The sequence below is a fragment of the Capra hircus genome, chromosome 4 (genome assembly GCF_001704415.2).
Source record: "Capra hircus breed San Clemente chromosome 4, ASM170441v1, whole genome shotgun sequence".
Lineage (NCBI taxonomy): Eukaryota > Metazoa > Chordata > Mammalia > Artiodactyla > Bovidae > Capra > Capra hircus.
The window spans coordinates 8224766-8251560 of NC_030811.1; the positions used below are offsets into that span (position 1 = coordinate 8224766).

General features: G+C 49.5%; 1 protein-coding gene across 2 annotated transcripts in view; it reads left to right on the forward strand.

Annotated features, from left to right (window-relative positions):
- Positions 1–15951, forward strand: part of ZNF777 (zinc finger protein 777) — a 33433-nt gene extending 17482 nt beyond the window's left edge. For both annotated transcript variants that reach the window (XM_018046810.1, XM_018046809.1), the window contains exons 5-6: positions 11276–11527; positions 14430–15951. In XM_018046810.1, coding sequence (XP_017902299.1) covers positions 11276–11527; positions 14430–15589 — 1412 coding nt within the window. In that variant the 3' untranslated portion in view covers positions 15590–15951. The remainder of the gene's footprint in view (positions 1–11275; positions 11528–14429) is intronic.

Here is a 26795-nt window from a genome sequence, read left to right on the forward strand (position 1 = left end):
TCTCTGAAGACAGAAGCATCTCTGGACGTGGACACCAGGCACAATTGAGAGGATGGGTACCATGTTGAAAACAAGGGAATGAGTGAAGCTTACAGACAGATCTTGAAATCTCCAGCTTTCTTCCCTAACCTGACTCCCAAGATTATGCTCACATCCAGGTTTAACCCTCAGGGCAGGGTACTGGGAAACTCTTATCTGGAGACTCTCAGGGCCAGCCCAAAAGATTTCCCAGTGAAATGACCTAGCCAAACCATCCTGCTGGGAAACCACACCCTACCTGGATGCACCAGATTTGCAATTCACTTTTGAGTACTCAGCTTTTAATATAAATGGATAACCGAGAACCAAACTTATTTCCTTGGGCTCCAAAATCACTGCAGATGGTAACTGCAGCCATGAAATTAAAAGATACTTGCTCCTTGGAAGAGAAGCTGTGACCAACCTGCTGCTGCTACTAAGTTGCTTCAGTCGTGTCCGACTCTGTGCGACCCCAGAGACGGCAGCCCACCAGGCTCCACCGTTCTTGGGATTCTCCAGGCAAGAACATTGGAGTGGGTTGCCATTTCCTTCTCCAGTGCATGAAAATGAAAAGTGAAAGTGAAGTCTCTCAGTTGTGTCCGACTCTTCGCGACCCCACAGAATGCAGCCTACCAGGCTCCTCCATCCATGGGATTTTCCAGGCAAGAGTACTGGAGTGGGGTGCCATTGCCTTCTCCAGTGACCAACCTAGACAGCATATTAAAAAGCAGAGATATTACTTTGCCAACAAAGGTCCATCTAGTCAAAGCTGTAGTTTTTCCAGTAGTCATCGAGAGTTGGACTATAAAGAAAGCTGAGCGCTGAAGAACTGATGCTTTTCAACTGGGGTGTTGGAGAAGACTCTTGAGAGTCCCTTGGACTGCAAGGAGATCCAACCAGTCCATCCTAAAGGAAATCAGTCCTGAATATTCATTGGAAGTACTGATTCTGAAGCTGAAACTCCAATACCTTAGGCACCTGATGGGAAAAGCCAACTCATTGGAAAAGGCCCTGATGCTGGGAAAGATTGAAGGCAAGAGGAGAAGGGGATGACACAGGATGAGATTGTTGGATGGCATCACCAACTCTATGGACATGAGTTTGAGCAAGCTCTGGGAATTGGTGATGGACAGGGGAGCCTGGCGTGCTGCAATTCATGGGGTCACAAAGAGTCGGACACAACTGAGTGAATGAACTGAACTGAGCAGTGTTTAATAAAATTGAGTATATGACCCAGGAAAATAGAACAAAACAACAGAAAAGAAAATAGAGAATAAGAAAATCTAAAGATGGAAGTTCACCATCCAGATAATAGAAAAATCAGAAAAAAAGAATAGCAGATTTTCAGGGAGGAGAGAATTAGTGATGAAAGATCTCAGGGAAAACTCCCAGCACTTAAAGACATAACTCTCCAGGTTGAAAAGCCACCAACTGTCCAGAACAATGGGTAAAAATTGATGTTGCCTTAAATACTTGAGCAAGGGTTTGCAAAACAGCTGAGGACCCAGGAGATCTGACAAACTTCTGGGAGAAAATCCACGTTCATACAAAGGAATGAGAATTAGAATGCCTTTGGACATTTCAGCAGTATTGAAAACTACAAGACAGCAGAGCAATGCCTTTAAAGTTCTTTACATTTTAAAAAAAATGCAAAAAAGCAAAATGGCTGTCTGAGGAGGCCTTACAAATAGCTGTGAAAAGAAGAGAAGTGAAAAGCAAAGGAGAAAGGGAAAGATATAAGCATCTGAATGCAGAGTTCCAGAGAATAGCAAGAAGAGATAAGAAAGCCTTCTTCAGTGATCAATGCAAAGAAATAGAGGAAAACAACAGAATGGGAAAGACTAGAGATCTCTTCAAGAAAACTAGAGATACCAAGGGAACATTTCATGCAAAGATGGGCTCAATAAAGGACAGAAATGGTATGGACCTAACAGAATCAGAAGATATTAAGAAGAGGTGGCAAGAATACCTAGACGAGCTGTACAAAAAAGAGCTTCACGACCCAGATAATCACGATGGTGTAATCACTCACCTAGAGCCAGACATCCTGGAATGTGAAGTCAAGTGGGCCTTAGAAAGCATCACTACGAACAAAGCTAGTGGAGGTGATGGCATTCCAGTTGAGCTGTTTCAAATCCTGAAAGATGATGCTGTGAAAGTGCTGCACTCAATATGCCAGCAAATTTGGAAAACTCAGCACTGGCCACAGGACTGGAAAAGGTCAGTTTTCATTCCAGTCCCAAAGAAAGGCAGTGCCAAAGAATGCTCAAACTACCGCACAATTGCACTCATCTCACACGCTAGTAAAGTAATGCTCAAAATTCTCCAAGCCAGGCTTCAGCAATACATGAACCGTGAACTTCCTGATGTTCAAGCTGGTTTTAGAAAAGGCAGAGGAACCAGAGATCAAATTGCCAACATCCACTGGATCAGGGAAAAAGCAAGAGAGTTCCAGAAAAACATCTATTTCTGCTTTATTGACTATGCCAAAGCCTTTGACTGTGTGGATCACAAGAAACTGTGGAAATTCTTCGAGAGATGGGAATACCAGACCACCTGACCTGCCTCTTGAGAAACCTACATGCAGGTCAGGAAGCAACAGTTAGAACTGGACATGGAACAACAGACTGGTTCCAAATAGGAAAAGGAGTATGTCAAGGCTGTCTATCGTCACCCTGCTTATTTAACTTCTATGCAGAGTGCATCATGAGAAACACTGGGCTGGAAGAAGCACAAGCTGGAATCAAGATTGCTGGGAGAAATATCAATAACCTCAGATATGCAGATGACCCCACCCTTATGGCAGAAAGTGAAGAGGAGCTAAAAAGCCTCTTGATGAAAGTAAAAGAGGAGAGTGAAAAAGTGGGCTTAAAGCTCAACATTCAGAAAACTAAGATCATGGCATCTGGTCCCATCACTTCATGGGAAATAGATGGGGAAACAGTGGAAACAGTGTCAGACTTTATTTTTTTGGGCTCCAAAATCACTGCAGATGGTGACTGCAGCCATGAAATTAAAAGATGCTTACTCCTTGGAAGGAAACTTATAAGCAACCTAGACAGCATATTCAAAAGCAGAGACATTACTTTGCCAACAAAGGTCCGTCTAGTCAAACCTGTGGTTTTTCCAGTGGTCATGTATGGATGTGAGAGTTGGACTGTGAAGAAAGCTGAGTGCCGAAGAATTGATACTTTTGCACTGTGGTGTTGGAGAAGACTTTTTTGAGAGTCCCTTGGACTGCAAGGAGATCCAACCAGTCCATTCTGAAGGAGATCAGCCCTGGGATTTCTTTGGAATGAATGATGGCTAAAGCTGAAACTCCAGTACTTTGGCCACCTGATGCAAAGAGTTGACTCATTGGAAAAGACTCTGATGCTGGGAGGGATTTGGGGCAGGAGGAGAAGGGGACGACAGAGGATGAAATGGTTGCATGGCATCACTGACTCAGAGTGAACTCCAAGAGTTGATGATGGACAGGGAGGCCTGGTGCGCTACGATTCCTGGGGTCGCAAAGAGTCGGACACGACTGAGCAACTGAACTGAACTAAACATTATAAAATTGGAAAGTATTTTCCAACCTTGTTGAATTTGATATCTAACCAGAATCATCTAATTAGATATGAGAATGAAATCAAGATATTGAGATGTTCAAGGTCTGCTACACTCCCTTCCTCAAGCTGAGGCACGTACTTTGCCAAGTGAGGAAATAAACCAAGGAAGAGGTATAAGGAGCTCCAACACAAGACAGGTGAAGGAATCCCAAAGGGGATCCCCAAAAGACATTGTGGATCTGGAGGCACAAGTCCAGACTGGAGCATGAATTTGAAGAAAAATTTTCAAGTCGGTAAACCTGTGAAATACCCATTATGCTCGGATATTTTGAAAGGAGAGTTTTAGGAAGGGTCGGGGGAGACTTTGGAGCCGACTGAGTGGTAATTAACAGGTTAATCAAAAGAAGGGGCTTCATCAGTGGCTCAGTGGTAAGGAATCTGCCTGTAGTGTAGGAGACTTGCAGGAGACTTGGGTTTGATCCCTGGGTCAGGAAGATCCCCTGGAGAAGGAAATGACAACTCACTCCAGTGTTCTTGTTTGGGAAATCCCATGGACAGAGGAGCCTGGCGGGCTACAGTCCATGGGGTTGCCAAAGAGTCAGACACAACTGAGCGACTAAACACCAATAAGCAAAGGAAAAGAAAACAACCTCCAGGGAAATCGAAAAGTGTTTACAGGCATAGAAAAGTACTTATAAGTGTGGTACATGATTCAGTTTTAAATGGCATTTCATAATCCCATAACGAAAACACCCATTTAACCCAACCAGAATTACAAACTGGGAAGAATCAGGGATTTGGACAAGATGTGGATGGATGAGGAAGAGATGGTCCTTACCTCCAGCTCTAGGAAGTCAGTAGATAATGTTTAAACTGAAGACTCAGGGAGTAGCAGTGTCATTTTGTTACAGAGAGGTATGAAGGTGAATGACAAAAGAATCAGCTAGAAGGATGGGAAGTGACTGCCTCTGGGAGCAGGTTGAAGGATGGTGGGGAGCTTTTTAAAAGTGAGTTTTTAAGAACTCTTCAACCCTCCCACCTATGTGCATATATAAACTTTTTAAAGACGATTTTAAAAATTAATATACCAAAGTTTAAAAAATCTAACAGAAATTGTACCCATGAGAAGGTTGGACAGCCCATGTCAGCCATTATTTCTGTGCTTTGAGCTGGTGGAGAAAGTTAACGTGGCAATGCTGGTTTTCACTTTCCAATGAGCTTCTGAAGTTGCATCAACATAATTCAAGAAGAAGAAAAGCTAAAAGAGTGAAAGTTTCCATAATTCTCTCTCAAGAGTCAACAGCTCGGGACCACCCTGGAGGTCCAGTGGTTAGGACTCCACACTTTCCCTGCGGAGGGCCCAGTTTCGATCCCTGGTTGGGGAACTGAGATCCCACAAGCCACACAGCACAGCCAAAAAAAAGAGCAGCTTATCCCTTTCAGTTCATGCGCATGTAGTCAAACGCATGTACACAGAGCCTTAATTGTGGAATAAATGCTTCCTCATTGTTAAAAAAGTGTTTTTCAGACAGTATAGAAGTACATTGTTTAGCAACTTGCTTTTTCCAAAAATATATCTTTGATGTCTTTATTTGAAAATTACAAAATGTAAATAATTAAATGTTTAACTGTCTCCCAGAATAACATTATACCCGCTTCATTAATAATTAAATGTGTTCACAACATTTAATACCTTTGAAAACAATTTGTAGCAGAGATTTTTCCCATCTCAGAAGAGTTCTTATGAAGAAATGTAGTTGCAAGATTAAAAACCAATCACAAATTAACTATTTCTTATCACCGAACAATGTCAAGGCAAATCTACAGATTTTTTTTCCAGAAAATTTACACCAAAAGGTTATGGTTGATTGCACATTATACTAAAGATTATAGTATTGTGCATATTCAATATGTTTGGTGTAACTGACCAGGTAGCTTCTGGAAGGAATCTTTGAAGTCCCAGAGGGTCTCAGAGTAGCCAGTTCCTCAGCTCAACATTGTTTATAGAAAGGAAGGAAGAGGGGCCGGGGGAGGGGGAAAAAACTGTGCTTTTTTTCCCTAATCCTAGTGTGATTTCATTATTTATGTCTAAAGTTTTATTCATCCATAATTTATTTTGAGGTGAGATATGTGAAGATTTTTTGTTTTTTCTTCTAGTCAGGAAGCCAGTTGTCTCCACTCCACTTACCTAATCCCTTTCCAATGGTTTGAAATGCTACCTTTGGTCATAAACCATGTTCCCACAGTGTATTTGTCTTTGATTAATTTTTTCTAAATGGGAGAACAGATTACTGCTTATGAATGCAGTGTGGCTGTTGGCTGTCAGTCCTGTTTCTCAAAAGTTGTTCGGTGCGGAGAGAACTTTTCAGTGGGAAGCACTGGCTCCTCTGCGCCCCAGAAAGTAGGGGAGAGGCACAGAAATGTCTACCGGCTGCTGCCCATTTCAAGGGGAAAAGAATTAGATGCCACAGAGGAGCAGACCACGGCTTGGGTTCACAGAGAGTCACACTCATGATGGGCTGAGAGCCGCCTAGGACGTCTGGTGCAGTGAGGGTCTTAAAGGAGGACATGAAAGAGGAGAGTGAAAAAGCTGGCTTAAAACTCAACATTCAAAAAACGAAGATCATGGCATCTGGTCCCATCACTTCATGGCCAATAGAAGGGGAAAAAGTGGAAGCAGTGACAGACTTCATTTTCTTGGGCTCCAAAATCACTGTGGGTGGTGACTGCAGCCATGAAATTAAGAGACGCTTGCTCCTTGGAAGAAAAGCTATGGCCAACCTAGACAGCACGTTAAAAAGCAGAGACATCACTTTGCCGACAAAGGTCCACATACTCAAAGCTATGGTTTTTCCAGCAGTCACATACAGATGTGAGAATTGGACCATAAAGAAAGCTGAGCGCCGAACAATTGATTGTGGTGCTGTAGAAGACTCACGAGAGTCCCTTGGACAGCAAGGAGATCAAACCAGTCAATCCTAAAGGAAATCAACTCTGAATATTCATTGGAAGGACTGATGCTGAAGCTCCAGAGCTTTGGTCACCTGATGTGAAGAACTGACTCACTGGAAAAGACCCTGATGCTGGGAAAGATTGAGGGCAGGAAGAGAAGGGGACGACAGAGTTTGAGATGGTTGGATCACTCAACGGCATCACTCAATGGATATGAGTTTGAGCGAACTCCAGGAGATAGTGGTGGACAGAGGAGCCTGGCATGCTGCAGTTCATGGTGTCGCAGAGAGTTAGACGTGACTTAGCGACTGAACAACAAAGGGATGGGAAGGCTTTGTGGTCTTCAGGCTGGAACACCCATGCCCAGGGGGTACGAGTGGCTTTCCCAGAAGGCACAACACGGATGGATTTGTGGGTCCTGTTTCCAAGTCTTCGTCCATCTGTTCTCCTTCATAAAACACATCATCGAGGGCGCTGGACGCTTGCAGTCCCAGCAGTGCTGTTCCTTAGCTCCTGGGTCTCCCACTACTGAAAATAAAGAACAGGCACCTCCTGCCCATCTTGCCTTACTGTGGAGTGTTTCTCTGAGGTATAAAACGCCCTTGGGGTCATGAAACAAAGACACAAGCTAGACTGTGGCAGGGATGGGGACCATAAGTGCATGGCTCAGGGGTCTGGATGGTGAATTGTTCGGAAGTCAGATATTTGGAATACCTGACTTTCAACAAAATTGAAAGAGAACCTAATTAAGTTGTCAGCTAATAGGTCATTAAAAACAGCTTTTGATGATAACCATGTGCTTTTGCAGCATTGTAATTCAGAAGTTCACAGAATAGAGGGATGATTCCATAACAAAGCTCCCGCCAGCCCATCTCCAGATCTATGCAAATGAGCTCTCCCAATGGTTATATTTATAAAAATGAGAAGTAGGAATAGAATTTATTCTGAACTCTGTCTCACTCAAGAGATAAGAATATTCACTCTCAGATAAGTGAACTAATTGGGGGAAAAGTCCCTATCCATCCTTGTAAGAGATTCACTTCCTCCAGGTTTTTGGTTTCCCATCTTGAATAATTATTTTTCATTCCACAATAGTAATAACTAAGGATGACTTAAACCAGGCAGAAAAGTAACTCTTAGAGCCCTGTGGTTATTAGAAATGAAAGCAAAATTAATCTTTCCATTTACATGCACATTTCTGTGGCAGAGTGGTAGATGAGGTGATCAGTAAAAGGCATCTGAGCACAAAAATATGTTCTATTAGGATAAAATTCTGTGGGTAAAGTGGGAACGGAAATAGAAGTCCAAGGTGAAAAGGAATGATATTAAAATTTCGAGTATCAAAGAAGAATTTGTTCATGTATTTTTTAAGTGAATAATGGTGGGTTTTAAATTGCCAGAGTTCTAAGATTCCATTGGCAACATTAAATGGCAATGGAAGAGTTTATTTTAAACTATCAATATTTACAATACTCCAGAAATTACATCTTTTGCAGCGATTGAAGCATTTTATGTATTTATTCAGGAAGGTGCAAATGAGTACCTGGTTTTAAAAAATTATCTTAGGGAGAAGGCAAGCAAAATATTTCCAGGAGTTTCTGAAGTCAGGGAAGATATTTTTCTGATGCTGGAGCCACGGTTGTGATGTAGTAGAGAGCCCAGAAGAGGGGAGGCCGGAGGAGGGACACAGGAGGCCAGGCGATGATGTCACGCTGGAGCAGGAGGAAGCCAGGGTGTAAGTGTGGATGACTTATCTTTTTTGTAAGACAGAGAGTGGGATGAAGACTTCTCCAGTGGCTCAGTTCGGAGGGAAAGCAGGCTCGGCTGCGTGGAAGGCTGTTCGACTGTTTCCTATGCAGTGCGCTCCCCATCGTTTGGGACTTAGTTAGGCGGCTGATCAGAGAGGAATTAAAGGATTGCCAGGCATCAGAAAGAACCCAACTTTAGGCCATGTGCCATCAGTTGCTAGTATGATTAGTGGTCCACTTCATTCAGGCGGGACGAAGGAACGTGGCAAAGGACAGTGAGGAGCTTCATCCACTGGGATCCTGGTCCCGTTTCTTTTAACACAGCACTTACGCCTTGTAACACACCATCTAGTTTATTAATTATGTTCATTGCCTTATGTGAGATGTAGGCAGGCAGGGAGCTCTGTTTTGTTCCCTCGTGTGTTCCACCGTTGGAACACGCATGGCACGTGGTTGGTGCTCAGTAAATAGCTATGGGATAAATGTTCAAAGAATGAGTATGTTCATGCATTGTACATTTACAATTTCCCTAATTAACACAGTGATTTGAGGGGATTTATGCTGGCATAGCTCTATCCATATGCAAGAAAATAAAGTGGAGCCCCTACCTCACACTATACACAAGATGAAAGCAAATTTCGGGTGGAATAAAGAACTAAAGGTAAAAAATAAAATGATAAGGACCTGGGAAGAAAATCTGGGAGACCAGATGAACCACCTAGGGCCAGAGGAGACCCCCTGCTTAACTCCCGTAAAATAGAAAACCCACAGGCCATAAAAAGGGAAAGGGACATAACTGATGAAATGAAAACTGTAGGAAAGTTTCATGATAAAAGGTAACACAAAGGCAAAGACAAATGATGAATTTGGGAGAAATATTTGAAATGCTAGTAAGAGAAATAGGTTATCTTTAATACAGGAATCAAAGGTCTCTGACCGATTGACAGAACACAGTTCGCAAAGAATCTACTCTCAAAGACCAAGGATTGACACTCACATTACCCTCATCAGGGAAGCAGAACTATTAAAGTATCAGTAAGTTATCACTTTGTACCCATCCGACCAAGGAAAGTTAAAAAGAGCAGTGATGTCTTCTGCCGGGGACGCGGGGAAAGTGCTGGTAGAGATGTGAATTGTCACAGCCCTGTGGATAAGCAGGCTGATGACATCTGTCAGAATTGAAAATATTTTTAATTTTTGACCCTGCAGTCCCACTCCCGCCACTCTCCTAAAAATAAAAGCACTCCTTTTGGTTAGAGATATAAATAAACACATGTTTACGGCAGTGCTGTTCACCAGGGCAAAAGCCTAGGAGCAAAAAGTGAATGTTGTCAATAAGGAAATGATTGAACACATTGCTGTATGATCCTCACTGTGGAATAGTCTCAGCTTTTAAAAGGCTGCATTAGCTTACAGAAATTGCCGTGAAGGGATTTCTACAGTATATTTGAGAAAGGAACATAGAGGATTATGTATAAGGCAGTTTTGTTTTTTGCAACCAATGGCTAGAAAAGAAATGTAAACGTGCTATGATAAATCATTCCATAAGCACAGAGAAAATTGTGAGGTCCCTTACGGGAGTGACCTGAGACCCTTGTACTTGTCAAGTGAGGAGCGAGGGGAAGGGGAGGCAAATTAAAAGGGGAAAAATACTGCACTGAAAACCAGAAATGTGTGCTATAATCCTATTTATGTAAAGTGATGCCTGTGTGTAACAACATTTGAAATTAGCCTACCACAGACATACAAGTAGATTTTTTTTTTAATGTCAGGGCCATGTGTGTAATCAGATGCTATTTAACTAAAAACAACCCGGCGGCCCCCTCTTGTGCCTATAAATGGAGGCTGGGAGAGGGGACTGGGGCGGGGCCGGGGGTGGGGGTGAGGGGCCTCTGGCCTGTCAGTATAGGACACCTGGCCAGGACTTGAAAGGGTGTGCAAATGACCAGATGACTGTTGTCATTGTTTAGTCATTAAGTCATGTCCGCCTCTCTAAGACTCCATGGACTGCAGCCAGGCTCCTCTGTCCATGGGGTTCCCCAGGCAAGAATACTGGAGTAGGTAGCCATGTCCTCCTCCAGGGGATCTTCCCCACCCAGGGATCGAACCCAGATCTCCAGCATCACAGCCAAATTCTTTATCACTAAGCCACCTGGGATGGAGAAGGCAATGGCAACCCACTCCAGTACTCTTGGCCTGGAAAATCCCATGGACGGAGGAGCCTGGTAGGCTGCAGTCCATGGGGTCACTAGGAGTCGGACACGACTGAGCGACTTCACTTTTTTTCACTTTCATGCATTGGAGAAGGAAATGGCAACCCACTCCAGTGTTCTTGCCTGGAGAATCCCAGGGACAGGGGAGCCTGGTGGGCTGCCGTCTCTGGGGTCGCACAGAGTCGGACACGACTGAAGCAACCTAGCAGCAGCAGCAGCAGCAGCAAGCCACCTGGGAAGCCCAACCACATGATTAGCCTTGTCTTGATTAACTTGGTTGAGGTGGAGAGAGAGAGAGTTGGTGTTGGCTTTGTTCTGGCCTAACCTGAGCAACTTCACTTTCACTTTTCACTTTCACACACTGGAGAAGGAAATGGCAACCCACTCCAGTGTTCTTGCCTGGAGAATCCCAGGGACGGGGAAGCCTGGTGGGCTGCTGTCTATGGGATCGCACAGAGTCAGACACAACTGAAGCAACTTAGCAGCAGCAGCAGCAACCTGGGAAAAGGAATTGGGGTCTCTTTAAAAGAAACCATGACTATCTTATAAAATTACAAGGGGTCGTGGAAACAAACTGCCTCTGTTTTAACTCGACTCCAGTTTATATTCAAGGCTACACGGTGTCCAGAAAATTTTATGCCTACTCACCGCCAACTCGGGATATTTCTTCAGGGTCTCTAAAATAAGGCTTTTTGAAAATATAAATTCTAGGGCTGCAAAAACCTGAGCAGGTGGAATGAACATGTTCTGGATTCTTTTGTCCTCTCCCGCCCCCACCCACCCACCTTCTCAGCTCATGATGGGATCGTGATTAAGATCGAGGTGCAGACCAACGACGAGGGCTCGGAGAGCCTGGAGACGCCGGAGCCCCTGATGGGCCAGGTGGAGGAGCACGGCTTCCAGGACTCAGAGCTGGGGGACCCGTGCGGCGAGCAGCCGGACCTGGACATGCAGGAGCCGGAAAACCCGCTGGAGGCATCCACGGAGGGCTCAGGCGAGTTCAGTGAGCTCAAGCAGATGTTGGTGCAGCAGAGGAACTGTGCGGGTGAGTGGGGGGGAGCTGGTGTCGTCAGGCCTGCAGAGGGGGCAGGGTGGGGGGTCCTGGGGGAAAGCTGAGGTCTCCTTCAGAGAGGTCACTGACGCAGAGGGCTCAACAGTTGTGACCGAACCAAACAGGGCCTTAGGTCCAGGTCCCCTGCCCTGGGATTTAAAAGCATCCGTCCCTGGGCAAGGAAAGAGGGCGTTGCAGCCAAAGACCAGGTCAGATGAGGACCTCTGGGGATGGCAGAGATCATCTCTCCGCCCCCTCCCTCGGCAGGCCGAGAAGGTCACACACTGGTGGCAAAGCGAGAACTTCCGTCTCCTGATATGTCTGTCCTTGGTCATCCCTGTGTCACACTAGAAGCCTCAACTGGCTTGAAGATTTCCACCTTGGATCGCACATCTTTGCAAACGGCTGAGACCATGCTGTCTTTTTCTGGCGGAATCTAGGCCTCATTTCTGTTTACTCTCAAAGCCTCGGGGTCACCAGGCTGCACACCCTTGCTCCCTGTGAGGATGTGTGCTCTCAGGAGCACTGCCAGGACGGCTTCTGTGATGCTGACCCGTCCATGCCGGCCTGGGAAAAGCCCCGTGTGATCCTCATGGTGTATTTTTTAAATACACTACTAGACTTAGCTACTAAGTCTACTTAGCTACTGTTTTACTCGAGAATTGTACAACTATATGCATAAATGAAATGAACCTGAACTTTTCTTGAATCATTAAGATTATACTAGACTTATCAAAGTCTAGTATACTAGGAGTCATTAGCCATCGTATCAGTTAATATTTATACAGAGAAATTATTATTAAAATTTTTTTCACTTTATTTTATTCCCTTGCAGTTTGTCTTTTCGCACACAATAATAAAATATCATGGACATTATTCTTGGTCAAACGATGTGGATCTAACTGTTTATTTTTAAATAATTAATTGCATGATAGCCGAGAAACCTTTTTAACATACCACGTTGTCCTTCATTAGAGAATGGTGAAAGACACAAGGCAAATCGTGAGGCTTCCTTGCATTGATTGCCCTGGGAACATTCCCGTTAGTTTTATTAGTACCACTTAGTAATACTCTAAGATTCTTTGTGGGATTTCAAGCCCTGAATTTTAGGGCCAACTGTATCTTCTTATTTTGTTAAGAAAATACAACTTTGAAACCCAAGGAGAGTTCCAATATTCTACGGCCCGTATTTCCCTTTTGCCTTTCATAACAACCCTATTTTCAGGATCAACACCAGGGCAATGAGTTGCCAACCTCCGAAGCTGCTTCCTCCTTCCTGATCTTTTAAGCATCATGTTCCAGGGATGTTCTGGGTCACTTCCTGCTGAGCGTCCTGAGTGGACTGAGGCAGCATTGTCTTATAGCCGGGGAGGCCTGAGCTGGGACTCGGCACACCTGTGTTCTAATTTTAACACTGCCACTTACAGGGTGCAGAGGAGTAGCTGGAGGTGCTGTGGCCTAGCGGTCACTGACAGACTTACAAGACTTTGGCCAGCTCACGAACACGGCCGTCTTCAGTTTCCCTGTCAGTTGAGGGGACAGACTAGCTGGTCCTTCAATTGCAAGTGCTGAAGAGGTCTCAGTTTATTTACTTTATTTGGAAACGTTACGTGACAGCGGCAAGCTTGGGTGCCGCATGTCTGTGAGACAGGGATAATTCTTGCTTGACATCTCCTGTGATAGGATATTGGGAACATGAGAGAGTGTGGGTGGAAAGTGTTCTGGAAAAGTTTAGTTGTTTGCTCCTGAGAACTCCACAAATGTCAGACGGTCACATCTTCCCTATCACAGGCGGACTCAAAAGTGAATGCCTTTCTCATGTCACACAAAGTTGGCCACTAAGAATAGAGCTCCCCAACTCTGTTTAGAGAGGGCCAGGTAAGAACAAGGCACTTGAGAAAATTCACACAGATGCTGGCGGACTCTCCCACTTACGTTCTCCAGGAACCCTGTAAAACAGACAACCTCTTAGGCAAGAGGGCAGAGCCCCAGGAGGAGGACATCACCATTTGGGGTGTTCATGGAACACTTACCTCAGACCCCAGCCAGCTCCAGGGTCAGGACCGGTGGAGTCCGCGTGCAGTGAGCCATCCACCCATGGAGGTGAAGACTACCTCAGGAGGCACCCCCACGCCTGCTGTGGGCTCAAGAGGGCTTGAGGGATACAGGTTGGGAAGGCCAAGGAAGGTTTTCTGGGGGAGACAGGATTGGGGCTGGGTGTTAAGCAATGGGCAGGGTTTGGAGACACCACCCCCCCCAACCCGGCCTCAGGAGGGGGGATTTGCTGGTGGAGGGGCAGTGAAGGCACCTGAGGAGAAATCTGCAGGGGAGTTCCGGAAAGGAGGCCAGCGAGGCTGAGCCGAGTTCAGGCAGAGGAGACCGCAGAGGGGGAGATATTGCCAACTTGATGAGTCAGGACCCTTGCATGGTAGAAACCCGACCCTCAAGTGGCCAAAATAAGACAGGAGTGTTGATGGGCTTGGAGCGTCGTGGGTCCTGAGGGTGCCAACCTCTGGCTCCCTGGCCCCGCGTGCCTCCAGGAGGGCTCCGCGTGCGGGCTCCTTCTTACCTGCGAGTCCCTGCCCGCTAGAGGTGCCAGGCGATGGGCACACGCAGCGCCCACGTCCCCACTTCCCCGCAGAAAATTCCAAAACAGGGCTCCGACCCGCCTGTTTTGGGCCTGGTCTGACCGCCCGAGTGGGCCCTTTCCTGAGCTAAGCCCCGTGGCTAGCCCGGGTTCCCTGGGCCGTGGGGAACGAGCAGGCGCGAAGGCTTGGGGCCGGCGGTGCACACGCAGTGTGTGTGGGCGAAGGGTCTGCTTCACCCGGGTCAGGGGCGCCAGGCGACACCTAACGGCATCTTGTCTCTCTCCCCCACCCCCCGTCCCCCGGAGCAGAGGGGATCGTGATCAAGACCGAGGAGCAGGAGGAGGAGGAGGAAGACGAGGAGGACGACGAGCTGCCGCAGCACCTGCAGTCCCTAGGGCAGCTGTCCGGGAGGTACGAGGCCAGCCTGTACCCGACACCACTGCCAGGGGAGCTGTCCCCCGAGGGCGAGGAGAGCCCCCCGCCGCTGCAGCTAGGGAACCCAGCGGTGAAGCGGCTAGCGCCCCCGTCGCACGGCGAGCGGCACCCAGGCGAGAACCGGGGCTCGGGCAGCCAGCAGCAGCGGAACCGGCGCGGCGAGCGGCCCTTCACGTGCATGGAGTGCGGGAAGAGCTTCAGGCTGAAGATAAACCTCATCATCCACCAGCGCAACCACATCAAGGAGGGCCCGTACGAGTGCGCCGAGTGCGAGGTCAGCTTCCGCCACAAGCAGCAGCTCACGCTGCACCAGCGCATCCACCGCGTCCGCGGCGGCTACGCGTCACCCGAGCGTGGCCCCAGCTTCACCCCCAAGCACTCGCTCAAGCCGCGCCCCAAGTCGCCCAGCTCCGGCGGTGGCAGCGGCGGCGGCCCCAAACCCTACAAGTGCCCCGAGTGTGACAGCAGCTTCAGCCACAAGTCCAGCCTCACCAAGCACCAGATCACGCACACAGGCGAGCGGCCCTACACGTGCCCCGAGTGCAAGAAGAGCTTCCGCCTGCACATCAGCCTGGTCATCCACCAGCGTGTGCACGCGGGCAAGCACGAGGTCTCCTTCATCTGCAGCCTGTGCGGCAAGAGCTTCAGCCGCCCCTCACACCTGCTGCGCCACCAGCGGACTCACACGGGCGAGCGGCCCTTCAAGTGCCCCGAGTGCGAGAAGAGCTTCAGCGAGAAGTCCAAGCTCACCAACCACTGCCGCGTGCACTCGCGCGAGCGGCCGCACGCCTGCCCCGAGTGCGGCAAGAGCTTCATCCGCAAGCACCACCTGCTGGAGCACCGGCGCATCCACACTGGGGAGCGGCCCTACCACTGCGCCGAGTGCGGCAAGCGCTTCACGCAGAAGCACCACCTGCTGGAGCACCAGCGCGCGCACACAGGCGAGCGGCCCTACCCCTGCACGCACTGCGCCAAGTGCTTCCGCTACAAGCAGTCGCTCAAGTACCACCTGCGGACCCACACGGGCGAGTGAGCGTGGCCCGGCCCGAGCCCAGCGGGCGGGCACGGGGCGCCCCCAGCCCGTTTGCCGTGAGCCCTCCCCCACCCCCTCTCCCTTCGTCCCTCCTCTCCCCCCTCCCCCCGGACACGGGGCGGCCGCGTCTCCCCTGGGGGGCCCCAGTGGGGGGCGGGGCTAGCGCGGACCTGGGGAACCCCCTTTGGGCTGTTCATTTCCTTGACAATAAAATGGATGAAACCAATCAGCACGGGGGGCGTGATTTGGCCGCCGGCCACTCGGAGGGGCGGGGCGGGGCCACTTAGTTGGGGATAGAACTTTATAATGACATTTTGGATACTGTGGTTCTATTTGATAATAATAGAGTAATTTTTAAAAGACGAGCGTTTCCTGTTTGCCGTTTTTGTTTGGTCGTAAAAGGGGAGGGGTTGAGGAGGTGGCCGAGGGGCGTGTGCCCAGTGTCAGTGGCCAGGTTCCGTTGAGTCCTTTTCTGTGCGGCTTCCTCGTACTGGGTGGCCCAGGGGGCGCGGAGAGGCAGGCCTGATACGTGAATGAGCCGACTGGAGGGTGGAGCCCCCAGCGCACACCATCCCTGCCCGGGCAAGGGAGGACAGTGGGGCTTAGGTGGGAGGCAGGGAGAGGGGACAGGTTTGGACGAGGCTGGAAGACCAACAGCAGAAGCTGGATGCTACCCTCAGCACGAGGCAGCTGGTGGAAGTGTGGCTGTGGCCCGGGGCTGAGGAGGGGTGTGGGTAAGGGAAGGGGTGCAGAGGCACCTGGTGCCAATTTGGGAAAACCACAAAAGGCACCAATCAGAGCACTTCTCATGTGTATGTTGCATCAAAGCTGCTCTCCTTGGACGTGTTAAAGGCACCAGTGCACCCTCATTGCGCTAGGTACTGATTCCAATCCTCCTCCAGTGGGGCTCAGAAAGAAACTTCGAGCTGGTTACTGGCCCACAGAGCAATCTACTCTCTCTCCCCTCCTGAGTTTGGCAGGGTTCAGGCCATTTGAAGGGACAGTTCATGGAGGCGAGCAGAGTGCCCAGCTCAGCGGTGGGACCTGGGGAAGCCAGACTTCTGAAGGCAGAGAGCCTGAAAGCCAAGAGCTGCTGAAGGTAGAGAACTGAGTCTTGAGTCTGGAAGCGGAGAGCGGAAGATGAGATGCTCTCAGGGGATTCAGAAAGGGGAAGGAAAAGGTTGACTTTGAAGGGGCCACGTGCATTTGCGCTCAGCTGTGTCCGACTCCATGGACTGTAGCCTACCAGGCTCCTCTGTCTGTGGAATTCTCTAAGCCAGAATACTGGAGTGGGTTGCCATTTCCTACTCCAGGGGATCTTCCCGACCCAGAGATCAAACCCACATCTCTTGCGTCTCCTGCATTGGCAGGTGGGTTCTTTACCACTGGGGGTCATCAACACCCTCCTTTATAAAGATGCATGAAGTAAGGCATGAGAGAGGGGACGTGCTGGCCCAAGAGCTGGAAAGGATATGATATGTTCCTTTCCACTGAAATTTTCTAAAAGGATGGGAGGACATCAGGGCCAGAAGCCAGAGGCGGGGCAGAGGCCCTGGCTGGTGTGAAGGGCTAGAGAGGCGGCCAGTCCGGCCCTGACCTGCAGAACCGGCTGGAGAATAGATTCAGATCCAGGAACAAGTCGTTAGGTTTGTGTGCGGGAAACACTTACATGCCAAGCTCGTCATAAATGCACGGCCAATCTTGGGAGGGGATGGCCTAGACACAGCACAGCTCTGCCTGCAGAGGTGGGATCTGGGCTGGAGGATTTCACAGATTTGAGGCAGAAGGAAGGCCTTCCAGCTGTGGGTATTCTCGATGGCTGAAACATGGAAAGTGAGCCCAGCTGAATCAGGGATCAGTACCTGATGAAATCCATGAACTGGAGAAAGGGCTTGTGAAGAGAAAACGGAGCCAGACGGGCTGGCTGAGGGTAGACAGTGTTGCGGAGGGAGTCTGGGATCTGAACTGGAGAGTGTGGAGTTTGAACTTGATCTAGTAGGAGATGCCATTGCCGACTGCTGAGCAGGAGAGAGACGGGGGCAAGTGGGTATTGGGGCTGCTGCAATGGGGACGGTCTGGAGTCAGACATGACGGGGAACTGGAGGTGGTCAGAGGATGGGTCTGCAGACCATCTGCTGCTGGGGGTGAGGGGCGTGACAGAGGACACAGGGATGTTTGACGCCTTGAAGAGGTGTGAGCAGAGGTGTTCTGGAGAGGTTTGGCGGAAAGCCACTGCTGCTCAAAATCTTTACAAGTCTTGGAATTTGAGACCTTGGGGCTGCCTGGGCTGTTCAGACCTGATTGGGAGACCCCCTCCTCATGCTCATTCCTCCTTGCAGCCCAGCACCCTGGACTCCAGGCCATTCCTCCCTTTTCTCGACTCCTGGATACCTGTGTGATCCCCACTCTCCATCTGCCTGACAGCAGCCACAGACCAGCATCAAACAGAGGGATCACTATAAGTATAGACAGACCCTGGAGTTGAACAGATGTGGATTTAAACATGATAGCTCTGTCAGCTTGAACAAGCTAATTAACTGACCCTGTCCTCACCTGTGAACCTCGGACACTAAACCATTGTTCTGAGGCTTAATAACAATAGAGTAAATATGTAGCAAAGATGCTGGCACATCCCAAGGTCTGAATGAAAGTTTGCTAATTTCAGATTAGTTTATGGCTGTGAAAGTCACTCAATCACGTCCAACTCTTTGTGACCCCAAAGACTGTAACCTGCCAGGCTCCTCTGTCCATGGAGTTATCTATGCAAGAATACTGGAGTGGGTAGCCATTCCCTCCTCTAGGGGATCTTGCCAACCCAGGGATCGAGCCCAGGTCTCCCTCATTGCAGGCTGACTCTTTAGCGTCTGAGCCACCAGGGAAGCCAATGATAGCTTAATTTTAGTAAAAGCAGAAGTTTGGGCAGGTAGTGAACTGGTGTTGTGCCCTAAAAGAATGAACCTCTGAGAAAGGCAATTTCCCCACCAGCCAGAAAATTACTTTGGTGGAAAGACGTTCAAGTTAAATCACACAGACAACTGCACTTAGTCTTGAAGTGGGAGTGGAGAGGGGTTTGCTCACGTCTCAGCCACATGCCAGCACCTGCAGTGGGTAGGACCCACCTTCCTGGGTGGCAGTACCCTCATGGCACTTCCCCAGGACCTTTAACTTATTAGAAAGCCAGACTCAAATTCCTGAATGGTCAGTTGCCATTGGCCCCACTGGGTTGTGTGCCCAAGAGAATAACGGCCATTTATTGAAGTCCTTTCACTTTTGAAGGTTTTACGTACCTTCTAAGGCCTTGTAGCTCAGATGTGTAGAGCACATGCTCACTTTCTAAGTGAAGTGTTTGAGGCCCAGAGAGGTTTGGTTGGCCCAGTCACACAGCCATCAAGTGGCAGAACCAAGACTTGAACTCAAGCCATCTTGGCACCAAAGCCCAAGTGTTTGGCCACGTAACCAAATAACCTTTATGGTTATTGACAAAAGAGAAGTCGGAGCCTCTCTTTTCAGAATTACTCCATTTTACCCTCAGATTTTAAAATTTAAGGTACAATCAAGGGGATCCGTATACCGAGCAGAATTTTGGTCTGTGCCGAACGTTTGCAAGAGAGTAAATCACGAACGTAGCAAGAGAGTAAAAAAAGTAATCTTAGGGGCCAGAAAGGCCTTAGGGTCAGGGAGCCCCTGTCTGCAGCTGCAGAAATGGAGACGGGGAGGAGCGGGTGGTGGCTGCTGGCGGCTGGCTCACCCAGGAGGGGGCGGTGACCGAGCCGGCCGCGGGGCTGGCACTGGAGCAGGCGCGCGGCAGCACACGGACGCCGTACTTATTAGACACCCCTTGTGTGCAGAGCATTGTGCTGGGCTCCATGAAGAAACACAAAAGGATTAGGAGACCCTGCGCTGCCTTGACAGCACTCAGAAGCCACCGCAGACTGCGGCCTGATTCTCCTGTGAGGGCTGTGAAGGCTGACGGAGACCTTTAGGCCGCTGTCGGGGGCAGGCAGGGCCACGCCGCCATCTCTCCCCTGACCCTCCTTCCAGGCAGGGTAGCTGTAACGAGCCAGGTGTCTGTGGGGACCTCTCCGGGGGCGGTGTTGTGGCGGCTCCTCAGATTAAGGGATCAAGGACGGAGGCCTCCAGGCCCTCCTGTTGCCAGGGCAACAGTGAGTCAGGCCGAGGCCTCTCCTCGGGCTTTCTGGAAAGCGTTTTCAGCTGCTGAAGCCTCTTACTGTTGTCGCCGGGCGTCGTGGGGACTTCTAAATGTAGGTTTGCAATCAGTTCTGCGCTGACCACTTCTCACTGGGTTCCTTGAAATGGGTGTTTTTAGCTAAAACACCAACTAACCCTTCTATTTCTGCTTTCTACCAAAGGTAACTCCAGGCTAAAATAATTTTTCAAGCAAGAAAAGACAGGAAGGAAGAAGGAAGGGAGACAAGGAAGGAAGGAAAGAGAGGGAAGGCGGGAGGGCAGAAGAAAAACAAAGCAAAACACTGAGTTAAATCAAGGGCTAAGATAGTAAGGGACCTACTGTGAAAACTTCCAGTCAGAAATCAGACCTAGCCTTGAGTTTATTAGGCATTAATAGTAATTATCAGTATGATTCACTGGGTCCTACCACGTTCCCGGCACTGTGCTAAGTAAACGCTTTCATTTTCTCTTTTGACATCGCGTGAAATCAGGATGCATAGTCCCTCTTACAGATGAAGTTCGCAGAGGTGAAGCGATTAGCCCCAGGTCAGTCATGTGGTCAGAATTTAAACACAGAGTGGGTGCTGCTAACTGCTGCTGTAGCCCGCCTCCCAGTTCCTTCTTCGTGGATTCTCAATACAGAAGGCGAAACAGTCCTTTTTCTCGAATTGCAGCTCTGACTCTCCCTCGGACATGGCAGACAGGCCAGGCCAGCCCAGCAGCCTGGGGACAGCACCGGGCTCACCAAACATGAAGGCAGAGATGCTGAGCGCCAAACCAGCCCCCCTCGTTCTGGACCAAGCTCCCCTCTTCTGTGGGGACTTCGGGAAGAGGCTTAACTGCTCAGGTGAGGGGGTCCCCTTCTGTGTGTGTTTCTACGTTGGGACCTGCGAAGCCATTCGACAGTCAGAGAAGGAGTTGGGTGACGGAGATGAGCACCAGGACCACACATCTGCTCTACAATAAAACCGAATTCCTGCCCTAACTCACTCGGTTTGGGCTTGGGCTACCTCTTGGGTCCACACCACCATTCCTTCCGCTACAACCGATAAATGAAATTCACTGCTTCCCTTTGCGAAATTATCAAACCAGTTCTCAAAATAACTTGAAGATGATAAGATAGGAGCATCACTATTGACCGTTATCTAGGATAAGGAGAAACTAATTTTTTTCTATTTTGGAGGTGCTACATGGCTTGCCGGATCTTAGTTCCCCAGCCAGGGATTGAACCTGGGCCCCCTGCAGTGGAAGCACGGAATCCTAACCACTGGACCGCCAGGACATTCCTGAAAAGTTGAATTTTAGTGACAAAATGTGCCAATAAAAATTTCTATCCTTACTAGCAATTTTATTTAAATAACGAATAGCAGGACAACAAATTGTTTCCTTCTAGAGTCAGTATAGTCTAATAAGCATAAAAGCTTTTTAAGAACTACATTCAATCAATTCTTTGTTTACAGAATACACAAATACGAAAGTTACGCCCTCAAAGGATTGAAATTCACTGGATTTGAGCTAAATTCAATTGAGAAAATTAAACAGGTTATGAAGCATGACATTTGCTTTTCTCCCACTGAAGGTATGATCCAAGAACCACGGTTCCATGGCCAAATTTTCTGCACATCAAGTATACAAATTCTAAAACCTAAGATAAAAAACGGGGGTAAGTATTATCTTACATGGATTGATTATCATCGCTGAAAATCGCCTCATTGATTTTGTCCGAAAGCAAAAACAGCAAGCTGGTTTGCAAAGTGACACCCTAAACAATTTAATAATAACAGATCTCCAATTATTACTCATTTCCCACTTTATCTTGAATTGATCACTGCTTTACCAAGCCAAAGGTTTGTGACACATTTTGAAATAAGTTTGGAAAAAAATTAAACCTCCTGTCTCATAGTACTACTAAAAGAGCAAGTCAACATCCAAGTAACATCAACCTCTAGTATATTTAATTCAAAGGGTAGACATATTGAGAAGAAATAGACACATTTTTCTTGCCCAGATCCGTGCCAGCTCTTCAGAGTCTAGCAATAAGCATAAACTAAACTGCATACAAACATGCTTGGGTGTTCATTTCACCAAAAGGATTAACTTGCCTTAGCATGTTATTGTCATATAACTAACTTTCAAAATTTAATTTACAACCCTTTCCCCCCCAAATGAAAATAGCATTGTTGTTTTTTTTACTTACTGTAAAGGAAACGTCTGAGTCCCAGAGAATAAAAACTTATCTCAGAATTGAATGAGCCCATTATTTCTCCATGAGAAAGTATTAAGTCTCATCCGTAAATGTACCAGAAGAGGTTCATTTTATTTACCACCCAGTAGGAAGACTTGAAGCCATCTCCGCAACTGTGAAATTAAACGGCTTGCTTGGAAGTGTTCCCTCTCTCTCTGTAGAAACTAAATCTATATTTTAGAAACTCTTTCAGAGTCAGGACACAAAATCTTCATCAAATTTGTAACGATCAGCCAAGTTTTCTGCACGTCATCTGTCTGTTTTCAAGTTTTTGGTTTTAGCCCCAGAATTCCTTGTTTAAATAAAACCATTTTCAGAAGCTAAATATGTAAAATAGTTGGAGGCAGAGGGGCTGGGGTTGGGGGCGGGGGGGTGGGCTGCTAAACCCACCTGTTCAGCCCTCCCGGCCTTGGGGGCTGCACTGAGGGGGTCTCTGAGGAGGAAGCTGCTTTAAACCCCACCCCATGCCCCCACGGTAAGTTCTACCAACCCCCTCCCTCGCTTCAGTATTTCCCAACCTCAATCCAAACTCTGTGTGTTTAAGGTATCCATTGACACATTCCGTGCTTACTCCTTTGATAGGGCACAGGGTTTAAGCTGATTTCTTCCTTTTAGGGTACACCTACACCTCTGCTGGAGAAGGAAATGGGAAGCCAGTCCAGTATTCTTGCCTGGGAAATCCCATGGGCAGAGGAGCCTAGCCGGCTACAGTCCATGGGGTCACAAGAGTTTTGGACGCGTCTGAGCAACTCAACAGCAACAGCACCTCTCTAGTCTCTATAACCTCTACGTTACCAGGCAGATGTCCGTATCAGGTTCTGCAGTGAGTCTCTATAAATCTCACCAGAGAAGTCTGGCGGGCTAACACCCACCACGAATTCCTGGAAGGCTGAAGGAAATAGCAGCACAGATGTCCAGAAAAGCCCTGTCAGAAGCTGTAAGGATCCCAGAAGTTATTTTTACAGCCATCACTTATTTCCACTGCAGAGGCAAGGGAGGATCAGGCCAAGTTGCAGCCCAAGGACCTCAAACACACAACCTGACTGCGGGGCATGGTGGGGGAGGGGGGGCAGCTTTGAGGGTCTCTCTTCTCTGGGCTGTCCTGGGCTCCAGGGCGTCCTGTCCCTGGCATGGGCCCTGGGCAGCCTACATGTACTCGACCTTCTCAAGGGCAGGCTTCAGGTCATCCCCATGCTGGCTCCAGCATCTGGTCCAAGCGCGGCACTCTACTGTTAAATTAAGCAGGGAATAAGACACAGGTGAAAATGTGCAGGAAAGAAACAAGTAAAATGCACAAATAAAACCCAGAACTTCTATCCAGTTGGGATGCAGATGATCTCCTCATTCAAGCTAATCCAAGCCTGTAAAAGACGGCACAGAAAATTTATCCTTCCCTCTGATATCTCAGCCCAAATATCAGGTAGAGTCCCCAGGTCACTGCCTGATCCTCTTAACCAGTCGCAGGGTGGCTTAGGGTGATGACGGAAATCCCTCTGGGCTGCCCTGCCTTTCCAAGGAAGGTCACCCAGCGACCCAATAAGGAGTCCAAGGGCAGGCAGGCAGCAGAGCTAGACGGCAGGGGCATGGAGGAGTGCCATCTCCCTGGCATTCAGGGAGGCCTGCCCCCTTTCCGGGGCTGGCTGAGCTGTTAGATTGTCACTCCTGTGTTTGCACAGGACAGCAGCGATTCCAGGGGCAACACGTAACACACACACACACACACACACACACACACACACACACACATCGGGACCCCTGTGTAGAGTCCTCTCCCAATCCCAGGCCCCCAGCCCCTTGAAGACTTCCCTGGGGACCCTCCGAGCCCGCCGGGCTCCCTAGGGGTACGGCCGCGCCCATCCTTAGCCTCTCTCTACGGCCTCGCAGTTCCATCAATCTGGGCCCCGAGAGTCAGCCCCTGTGAAATGGGAACAGACGGTGTCTGTCTCCCCAGGGCTCTGTGAGCAACGCCGCAGGATGATGGAGCCAGGCCTTAATTTTTTTTTTAATCTACATATTTTTAAGTTAAAGATAGGATTTTTTATAGCTTTATATAGTTATGTTCTAAATAAATGTGTATTATTTTGTAAACTTAATTTCTAGGGACCTGCATTTTTCAGATTCCTCGGTCGACCCGACCCCTCCCCGCTCACCAGCCGGCCCAAACGCCCTGAGCGCGCGCAGGCCACCGCCAGGCCCTGGGCCTCGCTCGGGCGCGGGCGCCACGTGGGACGGCGGCCGGCGCGTGCTGCCCCCTGCCGGCCAGAGCCCGGAGCCCGGAGGCCGCCGCGCCGCACCTGGCCGCCCGCGGCCGCTCTAGGAACGCGGGGGCCTCTCGGTGGTGGCGCGGGGCCGCCGTCGCGCGCCCAGGAAGGGGCCGTGCCCGGAGCCCGTGGTCCGCTGCGCGGGAGCTTCTCGTAGGCGCGCCTGGCCTCCCCTACCGAGCTGGTGGCCCGCCGCCGTCCTGGTGCGCCCGGGGAGCAGCCCCCTGGGGCCGAAGCCGCTCTGGTTTTCTTGTGTTTCTGCCCCCCCACGCTCCGGCGGGCCCCCGAGCGTCGCGGGGCGCGTTCTTTGTGCAGATTCGGGTGTTGGGAGCCCGCGGGTGCGGAGGGGAGGCCTCGACTCTGAGGAGAGCGGAGCGCCGAGACGTGCCCCACCCCGTGGGCTCCAAGCCGCTCCGAGGAGAAGCGCGGAAAGGAAATCCCCGCAAATCGCGGGGAACGAAGGAGGAGGGGGTGGCCCCCGCAATGGACCCGGGAATTAGAGATGCGGACCCTGTCCCGCGCTGCGCTCCGTTTCGCCCACTTTTCTCCGACTCGAGTCGGTTAAGCTAGTGGCAGATGTATTTACACCAGGCGGAGGCGGACCTTGAGAAGCTGACGATGGGCCCCGACTGGTTATTTGTTTGCTTCTTGATGTATTTTCCAATATGTTTAGTTATTTCCAAAAGTTAGCATTGCCCTGTCAAAGGGTATTGGCCCCTTTTTTTTAAGGCTTTTGATGTATGTTACCAAACCGTTCTCCAGGAGGGACACCGGCTCAGCTTCTTGTGGGGTGGAGGGAAGGTTAGGTAGGGTACCGGCTGGCCAAGCTGGGAAACTGGGAAGGTGGTCCCTTGGGCAGGATGGGGGTTGAGAATCACCGGGCATTTAAGGGCCACATGTGGTTCCCTGTGAGTGATGACCGGGTCAGGCAGTGTCTTGGAGATCATGCCCTGGGTCATACTGAGGGACTGACTCTCAGTGGATGTCAGCGCTTCTGGAACACTGGGCAGCCAGAGGGAGCCTTTAAAAGTGCAGGTCCTCTCTTGGCTCTGTGAGTGAAATCCAGAATTCCATCAGGACCCTGTCTGCCTCTCCAGCACTAGGTTGGGAATCCTGTTTCCTAGGGCTGTGTAGCAAAGTACCAGAAACTGAGTGCCTTCACACGACAGAAATTTATTGGCTAAAAAAGTCCCAAATCAAGGTCAGGTGATATGAGGGTTGGTTCTTCCTGGAGGCTCTGAGGGAGACTGTTCCGCGCCTCAGTCCTCCCTTCACTGTGGGCAACCCACCGTGTCCTGGGCCTGTGGACACATCACTCCGGCGTCTGTCCTCGCCTGGCGTTCCTGTGTGTCTCTAGTTCTGTGTCTCTTTGTATAAGGACAGTCATCATGTTAGATAAAGGACTCACCCGGATCCTGTACGACTTCATCCTCCTTAACTATCTGCAAGGACCCTACTTCCGAGGAGTGTCACATCCCAGGTTCCTAAAAGGACAAGGGTTTGAGGGGACGCTGCCCAACCCACAAGAGGCCGTCCCCTCTCCCCGCACTCCAGCGTCCTGCCTTCTCTCCATTCCCCTGGCTCAGCCCCCAACCCCTCGCCCATCCTGGACTGCCGATGTCCGCCTCACATCCCCTCCTCCTGCAGGGTGTTCTGGAGATGCCACTGCCTCAGGAAAGCTCTCTCGAGCTGCAGACGAGGGTTGCCCTGTTCTGTTTTTCGGGCTCCCGGCACTCATCACAAGGACATCTGAGGAAGTGCGTGAGTCACAGTGTGTTGCTCTCCCGTGGGCCTGCTCCTCCAGAAAGTCGCCCTGGTGACAGCAGGAACCAGGCCACCTGGGTGAACACGAACAGACCGAAACACGTGGCCATAGGTGCTTACAGACTGAGCTGGGGAGCCTGTCTCAGTCGGACAGGCCCCATGTCGGGGCCACTGAAGAGCCCATCAGGAAGGTCTCCGAGGCAGGGGCCCCTGGACCCAAAGGGAGACAGACCTGCATTCAGTGCAGGCTCCACTCCGACCCCGTCAAAACTTACAAGACTTCTGTAGGCTGCCCCTACCCCACCTCGATGCCCTCTGTCTTATCCCTTTATACTGTTTACATTCCTCCAGCCATCCTGCCAAGCCAGCTCCCTCCTTAGGGCCTTGGTGGTCTCTACCCACAGTCCAGAGCGCTCTGCATCCAAATTTCTACACCCTGGCTTCTTACCATTCAGACTTCAGCTCCAATCGTCACTTCCTGATGACCCCATCTCACTACCGCCCCACCCTGTCATCTTCCATCACATCCACCTGCTTTATTTTCCTACAATATTTTCAGTATCGGAAATGATTTTGTTCATTTGTTTGTTTTCCTGTTTGTCATTCTAACCTCTCGGGATATAAGCTCCATGAAGTCAAGGACCTCGTTTGCCTGTTCGCTGCTGAACCCTCAGTGCCAGACTAGAACCCAGAACACCATGGGTGCTTCCCAAGTGTTTGTTGAATGACCAAATGACAGTTAACCCCT